Genomic DNA, 18,242 nt, shown 5'->3' with positions numbered 1-18,242 from the left:
AAGAGGCCTTGGTACTCTGGGTAATGAAGCTTGCGCACAGTGGTGTCTGCTCTTACACACTAAACAATAATATAAAGGAAATGAAGCCATGTTAACCTGAGAGCAATGTCTCCATAGCTGTGTGGTTTACAATACTCCGTTAATGGGTTTCTGTTACTCTGTCATTCTCAACCGCTGCCCTTAGAGGCTTTCAGTTCTCTTTCTGTCATGCCCCTTCTTACATGAGCTCAAAATTTTCTAACTTGTTTTTATTTTGAACTTTTAAAATGGACATTTTCAATAAATAAAATAAACAGTGCTTTTTAAAATATGTCCTTTGTTTCCTGTGACATTTCAAATTTTAATTGGCTAATGCTAATTGTATGTATGTGTTGGCTACAATATATTTCAATGCATGAATGCATGGTGGAATGATCAGATCTGCCTAATTATTTTATTCGCTTGTGAGGAGAGCTTTGACATCCTCTCTGCTTGCTTTTTGGATATGTGTAATACTTTTCATTAATTGCAATCATCATAGTATGCAATAGCTCATCAGAACTTACTCTTCTAGTCAAACTGAAACCTGTACGCATTTGACCAAAGTCTCTCCCTTCCGTATCTACTCCCCCTCACACAGACCCTGATAACCACCAATCCACTCTCTATTTCTATGAATCTGAATTTTTTAGATTTCATGTAAAGAGAGCTCCTACAGTGTTTGCTTTTCTGTGCCTAACTTACTTCACTCAGCATGATATCCTCTAGGCTCAGCCATGTACAAATGGTAAGATTTGCTTGTTTCTAAAGATGGAGTAATATTCCATTTTATATATATATATACACACATAATATTATGCACACACATATAGATGTAGATATCTATGTGTATCACATTTTCTTTATTCATCTGTTGATGAATATGTAGATTGATCTCATATCTTGACCTTTTAAAAAATGCTGGAGTTAACGTGTGAGTGGCATGCATTGTGTCTGTAAATATATGCTGTTCTGTGTCTATTTTCTTGCTCAGTCTTATCCCTTGATGGTTAGTCTTGTTGGGCATAGTCAGAATGCTGATGTCAGAAGTCAGAATGAAAATATCTGCTTAACATCATCTCTATCCTTTTGATGTTTTGTCTTGAAAACGTAAGGGATAAAAAGTGAATTTCCAAGACTATCTTGCAACTAGAATTCTAGACACAACGTGGGTTCTCCTAGACACATTCTCGGTTCCCCAAAGAAGGCTTGGAAGGCTCAGTTTAGACAGAAGCTCTCTTCTTGGGGCATGGGGGCTGGCAAGCAGTTCCAAAGTCACGTTTGTGGGTTCTGTGCTATTCATGCCAATGGGTTCATCAAGTTTTGTGGGCGAGAGGCAGTAGTAGGTCCCACTGAGAGTGTAGTCTCTGTGGCATATTTCTACTTATTTACGAGAGAGAGAGAGAGAGAAAGAGAGAGAGAGAGAGAGAGAGAGAGAGAGAGAGAGAGAGAGAGAGAGAGAATCTATCTTCTGACTCATTATCCAAATAGCTGCAACAGCTGGAGCTGGACCACTCCAAAGCTAGGAGCTAGGAGCTTCTTCCAGGTCTCCCACATATGTGCACTTGAGTCATTTTTGAATGCTTCCCCAGGTACATTAACAGAGAGCCGGGTGGGAAATAGAGCAGACAGGACTTGATCCAGTTCCTGTATGGGTTTTTGGCAGCACATGGGAAGCTTTACTCACTACACCACAGTGGCCTGTCTGATCACAGTCTTTAAAGAAGTCTTCCTGGAACAGGCATTTAACACAGTAGTTGAGATGCTGCCTGGGATGCTTGCATCCCATATCAAAGTATCAGGTTTGATTGCAAACTCCAATTCCTATTCTAGCTTTCTACTAATGCATACCCTGGGAGGCGTCAGGTGATACCTCAGCTGGTTGGGTCCCTGCCACCCACAGATGTAATTCATTAGTTTTGACTTGGTCCCACCCCAGCTAATGTGAATGTAAGGGAAGTGAGCCAGTGGGAAGGAGATTCTCTCCTTTTCAAAAAAGTTTAAGTTTTTTTTTTTTTTTTTTAAATACATGACTGTAGAACTCCTGAAGCCCATAGAACCTTAAGTCTCCTTGGTTACTGTAATGACGGATCTTTTTTAGACGCAGATCTGCTGTAGTACAGTGCATGTGTGCTTTCACAATTGAACCTCACTTTTTATTTCATGTTGCTTCACATTGATGTGATCTGTGCATCAGGGCTGCCAGACCTTCTTTTTCCTACCACTTTTTTTTTCAAAGATTTATTATTATTGGAAAGCCGGATATACAGAGAGAAGGAGAGACAGAGAGGAAGATCTTCCGTCCGATGTTTCACTCCCCAAGTGAGCCGCAACGGGCAGGTATGCGCCGATCCGACGCCGGGAACCAGGAACCTCTTCCGAGTCTCCCGCACGGGTGCAGGGTCCCAAAGCCTTGGGCCGTCCTCGACTGCTTTCCCAGGCCACAAGCAGGGAGCTGGATGGGAAGTGGAGCTGCCGGGACTAGAACCGGTGCCCATATGGGATCCCGGGGCTTTCAAGGTGAGGACTTTAGCCGCTAGGCCATTGCGCCGGGCCCTTTCCTACCACTTTTAAATTCCATCCTGTCCACTTGCCCAACCACTGGTGTGCTGGGGGTGGTGACCCACATAAGGGCACAAAACAGCACACTCTGCCAGGGCCATTCTGTAACGATCTCATCGAATGGTCCCAACTCTTGCAAAGTAGCTATTCTCATTCGCACTCTACAGATAAGGACAGTAAGGACCTGAGGAGATAAAATGATTTTCTTATCATTACAACGTTTGTAACAGTGAAGACTGTATCTGACTAAAACTGACTGATGTTTCTGGTTTGGATTTGTTTAACTGGGGGACTTGGCTTACAGAGGAAAATAATATAATAACAAAAAAAAATCATTCTTAATTCCTTGTTTCTGTATCTCCAGGTACTTCAGACTACCTTGCAAGCCTGAGGCAGTGCAGCAGAATACACAGTGCTGGCAGGCCCCATGGCAATGACTGAATATAATACAAAATGTGTTCCCTCCCAAAGCCCAAGTGTCTTGCTGGTGTTTCTCTTTGAGTGGCACCCTTGTGCTGCCAGCTTGCTAGAGCATGCTATTAATAATTTCTAGTCATCAGGTAACAGAGACAATATTGCTTATCTTTCATTCATTTTCTGTTTATTTAGAAATAAAAATTACCAGATAGTTCAAGGATTCCTCCCCTCACCTTAGAAGGAATGTGGAAATGACTTGTTTTTTGGAAGATTTGTTTGTATTGGAAATACAGGGTTACACGGAGAGCTGGAGAAGCAGAGAGAAACAGAGATCTTCCATTTGCTGATTCACTCCTCAAATAGCCACAATGGCCAGAGCTGGGCTGCACCAAAGCTAGGAGCCAGAATCTTATGAGTTTCCCTCTTGAGTTCAGGGGCCCAAGTGTATAGGTCTTCTTTGCTGCCTTCTCAGGCCATAAGCAGGAATTTGGAAGGAAAATTGAGCAGGCAGGACTCAAGCTGGAGTCCATAAGGGATGCTAAGAGCTCAAGGCAAAAGCTTAGCCTACTATACCACCATGCCAGCTACTAGTGAAACATTTTTAGAGATGAAATTAAATTGGATACTTTATGATCAGAATATTACAGGTTGATCAGAAATGAGCTTGAGTTCTTATCTTTTATTGAACTTAATTTGATAATGTTCAAGTGGTGGAGTGGGCATTGTGGTGGCACACATTAATCTGCTGGTTAGGATGTCCATATCCCATATCACAGTTGCGTTTTCAGTCCTCACACCTCCCCTTTTAATACAGCTTCCTGTTAATGAACTCTGGAAGACAGCAGATGCTCAACTGCTTGAACCCTTGTCACCCACATGGAAAACCCAGATGGAATTCTAAGCTCGTGGCTTTGGCCTGGCCTAGTCATGGCTGTTGCAGACACCAGGGAAGTGAACCCAACAGATCCTTCAATATGTCCTGGTTTTTTCTCTCTCTCTCGCTCACTCTCTCTCTCCCCCTGATTCAGATTTTCAAAAAGATGAAAAAAAATAAATAAACATTTATAAAAAAACACAAATGGCTTGAGTTTGGAGCAAATGTCATCTACCATTTTGCAACTGAAAATATACTATCTGTTTTCCTTTGTACTATAATTCTCCCCTTCCTGTGACATGAGGGCATTTTACCATGGGGATAGTTTTGATAGAATGAGAGTCTTTACAGTACTGACATTTTTTGCTTCAATCAACGTGGAGCAAGGTCTTTGGTAACCACTTAAGGTTTTACAATGAATGAGATGAGGTGTAGGTTCTCAGGAAACTCACAGCATAGTTGGAGAAACCTCAACCATAAGAAATGCAGGGTGCAGTGGAAGAAGGGAATGGGTCTTTCAAAAAGAGAATTCAACTTAAAATTAAAATATAAAAAACGAGAAAGGTATTGGCATGAGATGAACTAAGTTAATTGTTTTGATTTTTTTCCTAATGTCAACAAGAAGCAGGGGATAATGAAATCAATAATTGTATTTACGAATTCTCTGGATGTACATAGAGAATGGATAGAAGGGAGTAAATGTAGTGGAGGGAGTCTGGGAGGCTGCTGTAGCATTTTAGAACAGAGATAATGGTAGTTGGGCTATCATAGTGGCAGTAGAGAAAAAAAGTTGGATTTATTTAAGGAATAGGGCTGACAAGCATAGGCTGATGGGATTGGTGATAGGGCCTGAGGATAGTGAGAAATCAAACAAGGTTTCTGACTTGGGAAACAGGGCAGAGAAGGATGCCATTTAATGAACTGGGCAATACTGAGAGTGGGTCTCACTGCATGTGGAGCAAGACCAAGAGCTCCATTTGCTTGTGTCGGATTTGAAGACCCAGGTGACTGATCTGGAAATGCAGGCAAAGTGTGGGGGACAGTTGGGGACTAAAGGCATGGTGTTAGTATCACATAGGTACAAGTACCACGGGCCCAGAGAGACAACCCATGGGGTGAAAATATAGGACAGGAAGGAAGGAAGTGGAACATGGGACATGGAAACTACAAGATGGCCTCATGAAGAAGCAGTATGAAAGGTCGAAGGTATGTGATTATATGAGGCTGCAACTTAAGGAAATTATTTGGGCTAGAAATGCGAGTGGAAGCATTTGGTCAGCCATAGAAGCCATAGAAGAGGAGATAGCTTGGAAAATGTAGACTGCTTTTGTATCAGCAACACTACTTCTAAAAACAGATGTTGGTAGCAAATAGATTCATTCCAGGTAGATCAATCTGGAAAGGAAATGATTGCCAAAGAAGAAAAATGTTTATACCTAAGAGAATGTAGGTATATGAGGACTTTAGAACATTGTTCAAAAGGAGATTTCCTTATGACGAATCCTATGAAAGATGTTGTCCATCCCCACTTCTATGGTCTCACCTAAGCAAGTGTGGTTCAGTATGACAGTGTAAGGGAAGGTGGAAAGAGCCATGAGCTACAAAATACCTCCAGCGTTAGTTGTCTCTTTCTTTGGGACACACTCTGGTTACTGCGTAAGCAGTTTCTCTACTGGGAATGTGAAGAAATGGCTCCTTCACTCAGCTTCAGTGAAAGTGGGGTCAATACTTCCCCTCAGGTTGACCTCGTTCCATTTCTTCCTGCCTATGGTGGAACCACCTAGACATCTATTAAAAAGATGTGCCACTCTTTCTATCTCAGACCCTCCTGCCTTAATTGTGATTAATCAAGAAAAAAGTGTCTCCTCAATCTCTTATAACTTTTTCAGAGCAACCTATCAATGAGTACTCAGATTACTTTCCACTTAATGGCCCCCACATCATCCATCAACGGATATCACAGACTTCCAGAGAATGCTGTTGCCAAGATGTTTTGTGCTATAACAAGCTTGAAAAGAAAGTTTATGAAAATATTATAACCATTGTGAACATTCCCTCCAAGTGATTCTTGCAACACAACTGAGGGCTTATGTATTAAAGAACAAAACTAATGTTTAAGGATCTTTATTATTCAAAAAATAAATAACAAGATAATCACAAGGTCACCCTGGAAACAACAGAGACTGCAGGTAGATACAATACGTTTCCTTTAAATACAGTAAATACAGTCATTACACGATAAGGAGTGCACAGGCTCAGAGATGTTTTCCTGCCCCCCCATCCACAGTGCTGAAGGTAGGGACAAGGTAGAAATAAGATAACTAATCAACAATGGGGTGTGTGTGTGTATGAGAGAGAAAGGGAGAGAAACAGAGACAGAGACACATGGAGAGAGAGAGAGAGATTGAAAACGATGAGTAGAGAATGAAGGTGTATTAGAATGGTGGTGTGGGGGAAGACTTTCTGAGTTCACTGCTGTAGATTTTCTAGAACCTGGCCTTCTCCATCAGGGCCACAGGGGCCCAAAGTCAATGATAAGTGTAGGCTGAACCTTCCCATTTCCCTTCTGCATCTTCATTGATAAGTCAGTTAGATTATCCACTGAAAGACACCATGCATCGAGAAACAAAACGGAACTTGGCTAGTTCTCTGCGGTTTACTCAGAATTCTATCTGTGCATAATGACCTTGTCTTTTCATAGGATTATCTGAATGTCTGCATCAGTGGGCTTGCTGCTACAGAATACAAACTCTTATGAAGCAAGGCCTCTTAGGGTTTCACTTACCCTGTAATACCTTTATTACAGCCCTGCATGCCTTAGGGTATATAATAAATAGTTCTCCGTCAGGAGGATCCTAGGGTTATAAATAGGCAGTTCAACAGGGGGTGCTTTTAACTGCTTCACTGTGTTACAAAGACCACCAGCATGAGTTCAGCTGTAGTCTGTGCAGTAGCACTGTTTAGAGTTTGAGTAAGCCAAAAGACGTGAAGCCAGTCCCATGGCTCACTTGGCTTGCATCAGTCACATTGACAAACACTGAAGAATGTGCTTGTAATTCAAATACTCCTCCTAAGTGAATGGATTGCTGCACGCAAGATTTGGAGGAACTGTGGGCATTGGCCGCTCTGAGCAGGATTCTCTCAGATCCGCTGGAGGACTTCAGGCAGAGACTGGCTGTAAATGGAGACTGACGTGAAGGTTCCTGACTGGAACAGAAGGTAACTTGGGCATAGATGTAATAGAGTCCTTGTCTTTGCACGGTCAGCTGTTTTCCATTTTTAAGCTCTACCAAGTTGTTGCTCATGGTGTAATATCCTTTTTTAGCCCATTGTAGAACTGTAACAAAGATGGAAGAAATTTGTGGTAAGGAGAAGCAGAGCAGGGTTCACATTCTAATAGAAAGCAATTTTAATGTTGGATACTGGCCTTGTGTAAGAACAAATTCTCAATGCCCTTTTACAGCCCTCAGTGCCTACAGAGGAGGGTTTTTTCCCCTAACAAATTAACATGGATTTTAAAATCAGACAGAGCCAGGTACCAATGCTGCCTTTTGGCAAGATTCGACGAGTCAGTCTCCCCAGGTTTCATTTTCTCATTGATAAAATGCAGCTAACATGAGAGCATGCAACAAGTTCTCAGAATGTTCATGCAAAAGGGTGTACATTATGAAAAAACTGCATGGATTTCAGTTTTCACCCCAAATAAACTTATCCTTTGATTCCACTTTCATGAACTTTTTAAGTACCCTCATGTTTCTGACACTTGGGAGAGTTAGCATGTCATAGTGAGTTATTTTCTCTCTTTAGAGTTATTACAGCCAATTTGCCAATTGTTATTTAGCTAATTACAGCTAGCTGAGTAAGTGTAAATGATTTAAAAATTCTATATCATAAATTATGCATATCAAATTATTCAGACAAAAACCTTGCTGATATTAAGATGAATACTTTGTTTGCCTTGTTTTTTATGAATTAAAGAATTGCTAGATTCTGCTTCAGAATCAGCTCAGAGAAAAGACCCTATTTCCTCAGGCCTGAGTATAGTGTAGCAAACCCAACCCTACTGCAATGGAAAGGTCTAAAATTAGGCAAGGCAACGTGACAATCAACTCTGGGATCATTTTGCTCTGCGTTTTGATCTAACATTGTAGTGGGCTCTGTCAACTTGAAAGTACTCATATTTTGTGGCTAAGCCAGAGTACCCACCAACAGGGTGCCATTTTCTTGGCTGAAAGGTTGAGTGGGTTCAAAGTAATGTGTGCACCCAACTTCAAATCTCAGCTCTCACAGAGAGTGAGACTGACTGTTGGGGGATGGGGGAGTAGTGAAAGTACTGACAATTTGTCTTTCTTAAGCATTTCAAATAGCAATTCTTATGTGGTGGTCTTAGATTTATCAGGGCACAAAATCGTCCCTGGTAAGACACATCCTGATAGCAGGTAGACACCCTGAGATACTAGATATCTCTGGACCCTCCACACCACTCCAGAAATCATGCTTCCTAATGCTATTTTCACTTGGGGATCATTTAATTGAAAAAAAAAGGTCAGGTTCTCTGTTTTTTAGTCTACTAAGTTTACTTTGGGAAATCCTAACTTAATTTTAGATTTTGCTAAGGGACTTAGGTCAAGTTCAAAGCAGCATGATAAGGCAGAATGAGATGTCTAGGACTGAGCTGGGGAACGATATTGCTATCTTTGCACCTGATCCACTGGCAGACCAGTGCTGATGCGTGCTGTAAAATATTGCAGGAACAATACCAGTCATGAGACTTAGAGGAAAATGAACTCCATGAAATGTATCCAGCTCAAGGAGTTAGCTACACATAGGCAAAAGCAAATAAGCAACTGTTCTAGGAAGTTTCTCTGTTGTCATCCAATCCAAAAGAGAACATGACATGTGAACGACCACCCTGAACATAACAAGGTAATTATGTTTTCCCATAAAGATATTTTCTGAAAATGGTGCAATTAACAGAATTATTCAATACTGTAGGGATAATTGATATTAATGAGGAGTTAGTTCCTGACACCCAAGTTTTGATGAAGTAAATGGTGACAACTTATATTTGTATAAGCACTTGGCAATATAAGTTTCACATTAGTTTTGATGTTTAATTCCACCTCCGCCTGACAATATATGTGAATCAGGAAACAGTTGGGTGAGCAAAGGGAATTGCTGAAGGTCACCCAAGAAATTAGTGGTCATGGTTCCTGAACACTCGTTTTCAAAAACTCTTATTCTGAAACAGCGATCTACAATACTCACGCAAGTGCTATATCCACTGAGAAAACCCAGCTGCCTTGGAGATAAGGAAGTATCTCTCTCTCTCTGTCTCTCTCTTTCTCTCTCAACTTAAAACCCCACTTAATTTTTTGAAGACTGCCTTCCTACTCATACTTTTCTGCAAATGGAGGATTTTAAGCTAGCATGTATTATTCCCATTTATTTACCAGATGCAACACATTCTCCAGCACCAGCTTTTGCAATGTACAGATTTGAGGGAAAAAAACCTAAAGGGCACAAAGATGGCAGAATGTATATGGAAATAAAATCGTTCAGAGTTGAAAAGATCATAGTGTGTTGTCTCTTGTTACTTCATTGGAAAATCTAACGTCTTGGTACCTATTGATCTCTGCAGAATGATTTTACCTTTAATTTCCCTGAGGTTGGCCCCAGTGAGACTGGGGTTAATCATATCGGGATTGACAGATGGCAGGAAACACCCCCTGAGGCCCATTTACCAGCAGCAAAGAAGGGTTAGGAGAAAGGATCCATATCGCTTCTATGCTGTCAAAAGAATAGTCCCTCCACCCAGTAATCTATCATTTAGAATCAGTCATTGGGCAAGAATATAACGAGAGCATTGGGACTGCTTTCCCCTTCTTTTGTCCCTCTAAGTCCCATCTGTTCATTTGAGCTCACTTTGAAGGCAAAAGAGAGCATATGAGAAGTGTATGGGTAAGTTTGTAAATTGGGCCCAAGACAAAGTCTAAACATTATTAGGCTGCATTGGTGTAGCATCCCAACCTTCCCTCTTGGGTGGATAATACTTGGATGCTGTGGAACTTACCAGATGCTGATTTATTGCTGGCCTCACTTACAACATGCGCTGCAATCTGAGGATCCTGATCACCTGAAATGAAACCAGAGGCAAATTGTCAAGCCAAGGTAAAAGTAAAACCACTCACAGAACTATTTGTTTCAGTTCTGCAACTGGGAAGAAACTTTGTCAAAAGTAGGCTATGTAAAATGAAGCTATAATGAACTGAAATCCTTCTCAGTGAAGGAAAAGTTGGTTTCTAATATCTTAAGAAATGAATTAGCTGTTTCCATTGATTTCCTTCTCCTAAGAGTTGTTCATTTACTTGAGGACTGCTAGGTAGCATCTACAAGAACTATTTTCGCAAATGCCACGTTAATTAACAGCCAGCATACTAACTCTCAATGTATCTTGCAGTCATGCTGAAGATCAATCCCTCAACGTAAACCAAATGATCCTTTGGTTGGCCAATGGTTAATGCCAGCTCAAGACTCATTTTTCAGAAATCACATCTGTCTATCTATATTATATAAGGATTTCTTTGTGTATAAAAGATTTATACTAACTATAAGTTCATGTTCACCACATTTATGATGTGATAGTCTAAAGAAATACCCTCTTTTTCACACTTATTGTGATCAAGTCACTTCTGGCATTATTGCACTGATTTGGGGTGCTACATTCTAGCAAAAAAAAGGCAGGGAAAAGTTAGTGTCTCCAGAGAAGGAGATAAGTGCAAGAAACAAAGGTCTGAAAAGGGTAATAGGAGGAACAAGGGAAAACACTAGAATGGTTAGCCTGGAGAAGTAAAAACTCAATCAAGGTCAGGTGCCACAATGGCTATTTTCAACATTTGGACATCTGCTGCATAGGAGATGCATAAGACTTTGTTTATTACAGCCCAAAAGAGCAGAGTGGGCTCTAGCAAGTGGAGATTACAGCAGCAAATTTTGACTAAAGAGAGGGTAATATTTATTAGAGCCACTCAAAAATAGACCAAGTTGCCTTGTGAGGTAGAAGGTGCTACATCCTAGAAGTGTCAAATCAGAGTCAATAATCAGGACTGTTGTAAACAGATTTGGGGTATAGTGCTGGATTTGAGAATCATCAAGATCCTTTACAACCCTGAGATTTTCAGAATGTTCTGACTTTACCAGCCATCCTTCCCCATGAATACCGAATATTAAATAATTAGTGCTGCTGCTGCCAAATTTTGACCTTCCTGTCATTTCTCCCTCTGTAGGTAGCTCTGGGTTTGATGATTGCTTTGGCTAGGGTACATAGTGAAATTTTTTCATGCTTGGTATTGCCAGCATTAAAAGAACATTAGCCTTGCCTCTAAATATGTATACTAAAGGCCATTCTGAACCTCAGGAACCAGAGAAGGTGTCAATTTGACAGTTGTGTTCCTGTTTTGTATACAGAGTTAAAAGTTCACTAACTTTGAACTGAGTTGTTGAATACGGTCAGCCTAAAGCTTCCTTTCAGTTTTTAGACATCATTGGAATTAATTAATAGCAACTTACCCTTTTGCATTTCAAAATTTATTTCTTTCTTCGTCTCCTCTTTGTTTAACACTATGTCCTAAAAGACAAATCATTGCAAAACGTCAGTTTGATAGGGGCTCTGTTGTGGGATTTTAAGAGCTATCACTTATTTGCTATCTGCCATTACTCTGTTTTTATTTCTGGTGAGGATTATCATATAGACTCAGATGCTGTCATTAATTCCATCATACCAATTGGAAGCCTGTGGTTCTGACAGATGATCTGTCAGCATAGAAAGCCCAGGGGGAGAATCTGGAAGCAAAATTGAAGGCTACTTCTCTCTATTCCAGTGCGTTTTCCAGCCTATAGGCTGCTACATTGACTCTTCCGATGACCCTGACCTTCCTGGCTTTGACTCATATTGACAAAGAATGCTGAATGTGGAGATGACTCTACCCTGGCAACTGGCATACAGAATTTCATGAAATCTAAAGCATGGTGTGTGTCTATTAGACTAACATTGGTCTGAAACCTTATAGGAAAGGGAAATCACAAGTTTTGACCTTGGGCAAGAACTCTCAGACTCTGAAAAGATTCTCAGACATTTCAAATATCATCATTCCTTTCAGTGGGCTGAAGAGATTATCTTGTTGAGAGGATTGTTTCGTGTAGCTTAGCCTGTGCTTATTTAAAATAAGCAACGTTTAGAAAACACAGGTAATCCTGCAATATTGTTTATGTTCCAACACAAATTCAATACTTTTGAAAATATTTCATTTCACTTATCAATGGATAGATGGCCACGGGTACACAGAGAAGCTAACAGAGTCTTCCATCAACACAGATTGAAAGACAATAAAGACTATTAGTGGCATTTTAAAGAAATTGTACAAAAATTTTGGAGAGCTTCACTAGCTAATATGAGGTCATCCCAAATGTCTAAGGCTTAAATCTACAGTAGAAATTGAACTCATACATTGACAGCTTGGCTCCTTCAACTCATTCTATCACTCTATAATCATGAACAAAAAGGAAGAACACAGTATCTTCACAGCTCCTTATGCTCCTTCCCATTCCTGAAATCAGTTGTCTGTAGTATCCTTACTTTGAATTGTTCCCCTAGAAGGAAGTTGTGTTGTTACCGTAGAGTGTGTTGCTATAAGCTCAACTCCCTTCTCAGATGTGAGCATGTAAGTCACACTGCCCCAAAGGGAACCTGAAAGTCAAAAAGCTCACATGGGCCCCAGGGCTTAAACTTTCCATTTGAGCTGCAGTGGGGCACTATGAAAACGCAGCACAGGAAAATGTTTGTGAGATAACAGGTAAACAAATGACTATTTAGTGTCTTTTCAAAAACTGGAGTGTGATGATTGAGGTTGAGATACTTTTGGGCTAGGTAGTTGCATTGGTGTCGGCCTGGCAATGAAAACGTGAAGTCAGCAGTTTGTCTTTTATGCGCCTAGCCTTGCCTTTTCGTGAACTTTCCCCCAGCCACCCAGCCACGCTCCCCGGGTCTTTTTTTCTGTGCCATTCCACAGTTTAACTGAAAGATCTTTGAAAAGTTGATTTTCAGAAAATCTAGGATTGCTTTCCTCAGAGTGGGAGTTCTGTGTAGCAGTTATGGAGAGCTCACCCTTTTACTCGAACTCAAAAAAGACTACCAAAGGCACCTTAGGTATCAAAATCATAGAAACTAATTATTCTGGCAGGAGGTGGGGTATGTAGTAAGTTTTTGAATGACATTATATCATTCAAAAGGATGTTTCTTCTTATCCTAACGTGAGCCCTTATGCTACCTGCCTCAGGAGGTATGAGTTCTTTGTTACTAAGAAGTGTTCAAGCAGAGATTGAATGACTGCTTGATAGGAACAGTGGAGGAAGACTGAAGTTCTGGATTGAGAATCGGATCTGATGATTTCCAAGATCTTGTTGAAGTCTGTGATTTGAAGTCTCCAAATTCAAATTAGAAGTTTTTCAGATTCAACCAGATTGTGGCCCAGAAAAAAAAAAAAAGCATGCTAACATTAGCTGAAGCAAACACAAATGTAACTTGGAGTTATGGTGAGTTGACCTGTTCTGTTAAGAAAAATCTAAAATAATGTTTTAAAGTGATACTTTGAGGAATGGATATTGTAAACCAAATCAATCATTGGAAGACCATACAGTTAAACATCACATGTAGAAGCCATTGACTAGGGTTCTGTACCTGCTGCAGTAGAGGCAAGGTGCCTTCTTGGTCAGAGATATGGAGATCTGCAAGGGTGGTTGACAGGCCTAAGAAGATCTGCCTTTTCCAAGTATGAACAGTTGATGCTATTACTTTGTTCATATAAATATGCCCAGGGAGCCCAAGGCAGCTGTTTTCCTTGTTTCTATCCCCGGTAACTGACTGTGAAAGCATGACATCTCTGAGATTAAATCAGGAAGGATTGGAAGTTCACCTATCAAACTCCAAGTAAGGCCAACAGAGGAAAGACAGAGCTAAGAAGTCATTCTTATTGCTGTTGGGGTGAGCTTAGGACTGATAACACAAAGAAAGTTTGTCAGAGCTGGTAGTACCCTTCCAGATCATCTCAGCCTTCTCATGCTGTGTGTGAGAAAACAAGCTCAGACACATGAAGTCCATTGCCCATTTTAACACAGCCAAGCACATTCAATATGCTATTTGGATCATTAACCAGTGTTTATAAAATGCCATTATTCACATTTTAATTTGCAATATTTTCCAATACCATGTAATATATGGGTACTTCAAAAAGTTTTGGAAAATGTTATTAAAAGATAAGCTTATTTTGGTTCAAATTTTTTGGAAATGCATGCATAGTTTTTCCCTAATATATACTTTCCATGAACTTTCTGATGCCTCTTTGTACTTAGCAGTATGCTTAAAGAGAGCAATTCAAATAATGTTCCTAGCCTGTCTAAAAAGTAAAGTGTTTCAGGATAAACCTAGACTCAGTGCATTTTACCTGAAAGCCATCAGTGAACTTGAGCTGCATTCTAATCCCCGTAAGTGACTCAGGGATAGACTCCCAGAGTCTTCACTGCTGGATTAAATTGCACGACAATGATCAAATAGGAGGGAAACAGTAAGTTCAGAAGTAAGACCTTAAGCCCATTTCTCCCACATTAAATTACACCTAAACGGCAGGGGAGAACTAATTCTTGTTGCATTATCCAGGTCCCATCCTCCCGGCACAGAGTTACTCTCAGTACGAGTGCTGTGTGCTAAACATGATCCCTAACTGGGCTGAGAGCCACGAGCATTTGAATCAGTGCTATGAGAAAGAAATGCATGGGGAAATCTTGATATTCTCTCTCGGGAGAAAGAACCCTTTGAACCCAAGAAATATGGTGACAGAATTAACAGAGAAGTTCCCAAATTCTCATTTTATAGATCCACTTTAAGGTTACACTTGCTAGTGACTTCATGCTGGCTAACAGCCTGATGGGCTAAAAGGCTTCAACCCTTCTCTGCCTCTGATAATGACCTGCCAGAGACAGACTCGCTTCATTGTCAATGGGATCTAGTTTAAAGGGTACCAAGAATGTTCATTTCCCATTCCTCCCACCTTTCCTCAAAATAAGAGACAGTCCTCACTACCAAAAGGTTTGCAATGCCATCATCGGGGGAGTATGGGAAGCATTGGAGATAGTACCAGTCTTCAAGAGAGCCTACTACTCTGAATTGGCAATACCCCACCATGCCAGGACACATGGCAGCAGCCAATGGCCACAGGCACTCTGGGAAATGAGGATTGGATCATGCTTCCTCAGTGGGAAGGCATGCAGGTTTAGATGAGCTGATATGGAAATACAAAGAGCAAATTTGATATCCTTTCCAACTGTGCTCAATGGCATGTGCCTAAGTTAGATGGTACGTATGCGTGTGTATGTGTGCATTTTCCTCTCCCAGAAAGCCATTTTTATTCCTATCAAGTAGAAATACACACTGTCTGACTTTATTTTCATTTTTAACATTATATTTTGCTTTCTTTTTTGTTTTTATACATACATTCACATACACACATCCATACTCATGTATGTGAGCACTTCAAAATCTTTTTGGAAAATGAAATTTTAAAATAAGTTATTTCGGCATCCTTTAAATTTGAAATCCATGCACATAGGTTCTTCACAAAGTTCATGGACATTCATATTATAAAACACTGATGAATGCATTTCAGAATTGCGCAGAAAATATATCATTTAGTCTAATTATTGATGCTGTCTGAAGTACTGTCATGTGTATATATATGTATGTATGTGTTTATATGTTTACATGTGTGTGACTGAATAACATGTTTAAACATTTACACTGTTACATTTCAGTTTCCCAACTGAGCAAACATAGTACAACTTTTCCAAGATGCTTTTATCAACCATTGAGCTCCTTACCTTGACAAAGCCTTCAAACTGGCTTCTAATTTCTTCACAGTTCAGTAGGGATAAGGACCCTTCTCCTTTGTTGCATCGCTGTATCGTTTTCATGAATACAAAATCCTCATGAAGATTCCTTTCATCTTCTATCTATTTCAAAATAACAAGGCAGTGAGAAGTGTCATTCTGAAGGAGAATATAGCTAATGATATCAGCCTCCACATTCACTTGCACAGCCTCACCAACAAGACAAGGACTTGGAGGACATAAATGGGGAATGACAAGTTATTATGTCGGATTATTGCTATTTGGTACTTGTCGTTTATAAATTTTTAAAAACCAGCAATTAAGGTATCGTATTATTGAAACCCTAGGGAGAAATCACAGCTATTTTAATTAACTCTCATCACAAAATGTGTGGTTTTTTACAATCTATTCTGGCAGCAATATTCCATAATTGTCATATTTTTCATCAGCTTATAAGATAGTTTTCTGGTGAGCTAATTTACCCACTTCATTTTTAGTGTTTGTGATACAGTACTTTACAAAAAGATGTTAATTTGCAATGTGTGTTCATTACCTCAAGTTCTAATTACTTCTTTCTCCCTTCTAAACTTCATTATTTGCAGAAAACATTTGCATTTTTAAAGAAATTATCTTTTATTCTCAAAGTTAACAAGGTATTTTATCTTCCAATGTGTTAGAAAAATTAAAGGCATGCAATTCACTTGTGTCATTATCTAATTCTGTGCCATTTTCTTATTTCAAAAACTCAATTTTTAACATTCAAAACAAGATTCTGTTAGCCGGCGGCTTTTGCTCCCAGTAGGAACATATCTAAATGCTAGTCTTTTGAGTTTACTCAGACCACTCTTCCCCCATCTCATGGCTAGGCCTATGTCCAGACATTTGATGGACAGAGTCCACCTTGCCAGGAATAAACAAACAGACCCAGAAATCTCTTTTCTTCAAGCAGTGAGCCCTAAAACTCAAGTAAACCAGAGAATTTCCTGAAGCCCCACTTGAGTGATATAAAATTTCATGGTGCTCCTACACCCATGAAACTTATAGAAAGAGTTGTATCTTTGATTGATTTTCTCCTTTTCGTTTATGATATGCATTTTGTCAACACAGTCAAAAACCTCCTAGAGTAGAAATACATAAATGCATGAAAACAAGAAAAATCTTGGTGGCTTCCTTTGCTAGGAATGAAAAAAGAAAAGAACCTACTGAGTTACTTTACTTTTTGATTCCTGTAGGCCCAACCATTAAAGAACATATAACTTCTAAAAGAAATTGAGCAGGTTGCAACTACAATTGGTGTTTAAAGAATTATGCAGAATGTCACCTACTAAGTGACTGAAAAGTCTGGGATTTATCCATGTCTGTGCTAATATGAAGCACTATGAGATCTGAAACATTAATGCTCTCCTTCGATAGTTTCAAATGTAAAACGCTGTATCCATCAGAAAATAATAACTTACTTTTAAAGCCAAATCTTAGCAAGTGATTATGATTTGTTCCTCTGTGGTCCTTACAATGTGCCAGGCATTGTTCTGAGTTCTTTACAAGACTAAATTCATTAACTCAATGAGATGGATACTATTATCACATCTGTTTCTCAAATGTGGAAACTGAGGCATAGAAATATAACATGCCTAAGACTGCAAAGCTGATAGGAACAGAGGCAAGATTTGAACTAAGGCAATCTGACTTTAGATCCCCAGTCTTTACCAGATACAAGAGCATTAGACCTCACTAACTTTAAAACAAATATTTTCATACAAAACCAACCACTGACTTGGGTTTCTACCATCATCCATCATTTGAATAGAACTAAAACTAAACAACACACTAATCAATAAGGACCACCAAATTACTTAAAAGATGTGTGGTTCTTCTTACCTTGTCCAACCTTCTATGAAGATACACAGCAAAAAGAGCTGACCCTATCATCTGGGTGATAAGAAAAACAGTAAGTAAATATATAAAAATTTTCATGCTAACAGACGGTCCAGTGGCCACAGATCGCGGAGAAGGTTGGCTGTACGTTTCGATCATGCTGGGTTGAAGTTGAAATGGTGTCTTCTAACCAAGAAGGTGACAGAGGCAGCATGAGAAGACTGTCAAAGTGGTTACCTTACTCAGGATTAGTTAAGAGCACACAATTGTCTCAGCCCACACTTCCTGGAAAATGTGCTTCGTAGTCTTCACTCCCAGCAAAAAAGTTACGTAAAGGTTTTTTCTTTTTTTAATTATACCCGTATCATTCACTTCCAGGCTTTCCCTTTTGTTAGTAAAGAAGAAACAAGTTTCTTCTTCCATACATTCATTCTTGCCTTGAAATGTCAGACCCCTTAACAGACAATGGCAGTATTTTCCAATCGCTGTCTAACTTTTTGGGTTCACCAGTTTCAAGGAAAGTGACAAATTAATACACCAATAAGACACTTATTTCAAT

The 18,242-nt window shown here is 39.7% G+C and overlaps 1 protein-coding gene across 1 annotated transcript; it reads right to left on the bottom strand.

Moving 5' to 3' along the window:
* Window positions 1–5,979: 5,979 nt before the first annotated feature.
* Window positions 5,980–17,982, bottom strand: CD40LG (CD40 ligand). Its single transcript, XM_004587742.2, has 5 exons — window positions 17,687–17,982; window positions 15,800–15,931; window positions 11,441–11,498; window positions 9,945–10,007; window positions 5,980–7,208 (listed from the first exon to the last, which is right to left on the bottom strand). The coding sequence occupies exons 1-5, from the start codon at window positions 17,840–17,842 to the stop codon at window positions 6,832–6,834; spliced, it is 786 nt and encodes a 261-aa protein (XP_004587799.2). The 5' UTR covers window positions 17,843–17,982; the 3' UTR covers window positions 5,980–6,831.
* Between the last annotated feature and the right edge of the window lie 260 nt (window positions 17,983–18,242).

The sequence above is a fragment of the Ochotona princeps genome, chromosome X (assembly GCF_030435755.1).
Source record: "Ochotona princeps isolate mOchPri1 chromosome X, mOchPri1.hap1, whole genome shotgun sequence".
NCBI lineage: Eukaryota > Metazoa > Chordata > Mammalia > Lagomorpha > Ochotonidae > Ochotona > Ochotona princeps.
This window is presented reverse-complemented; position numbering and strand designations above follow the sequence as displayed.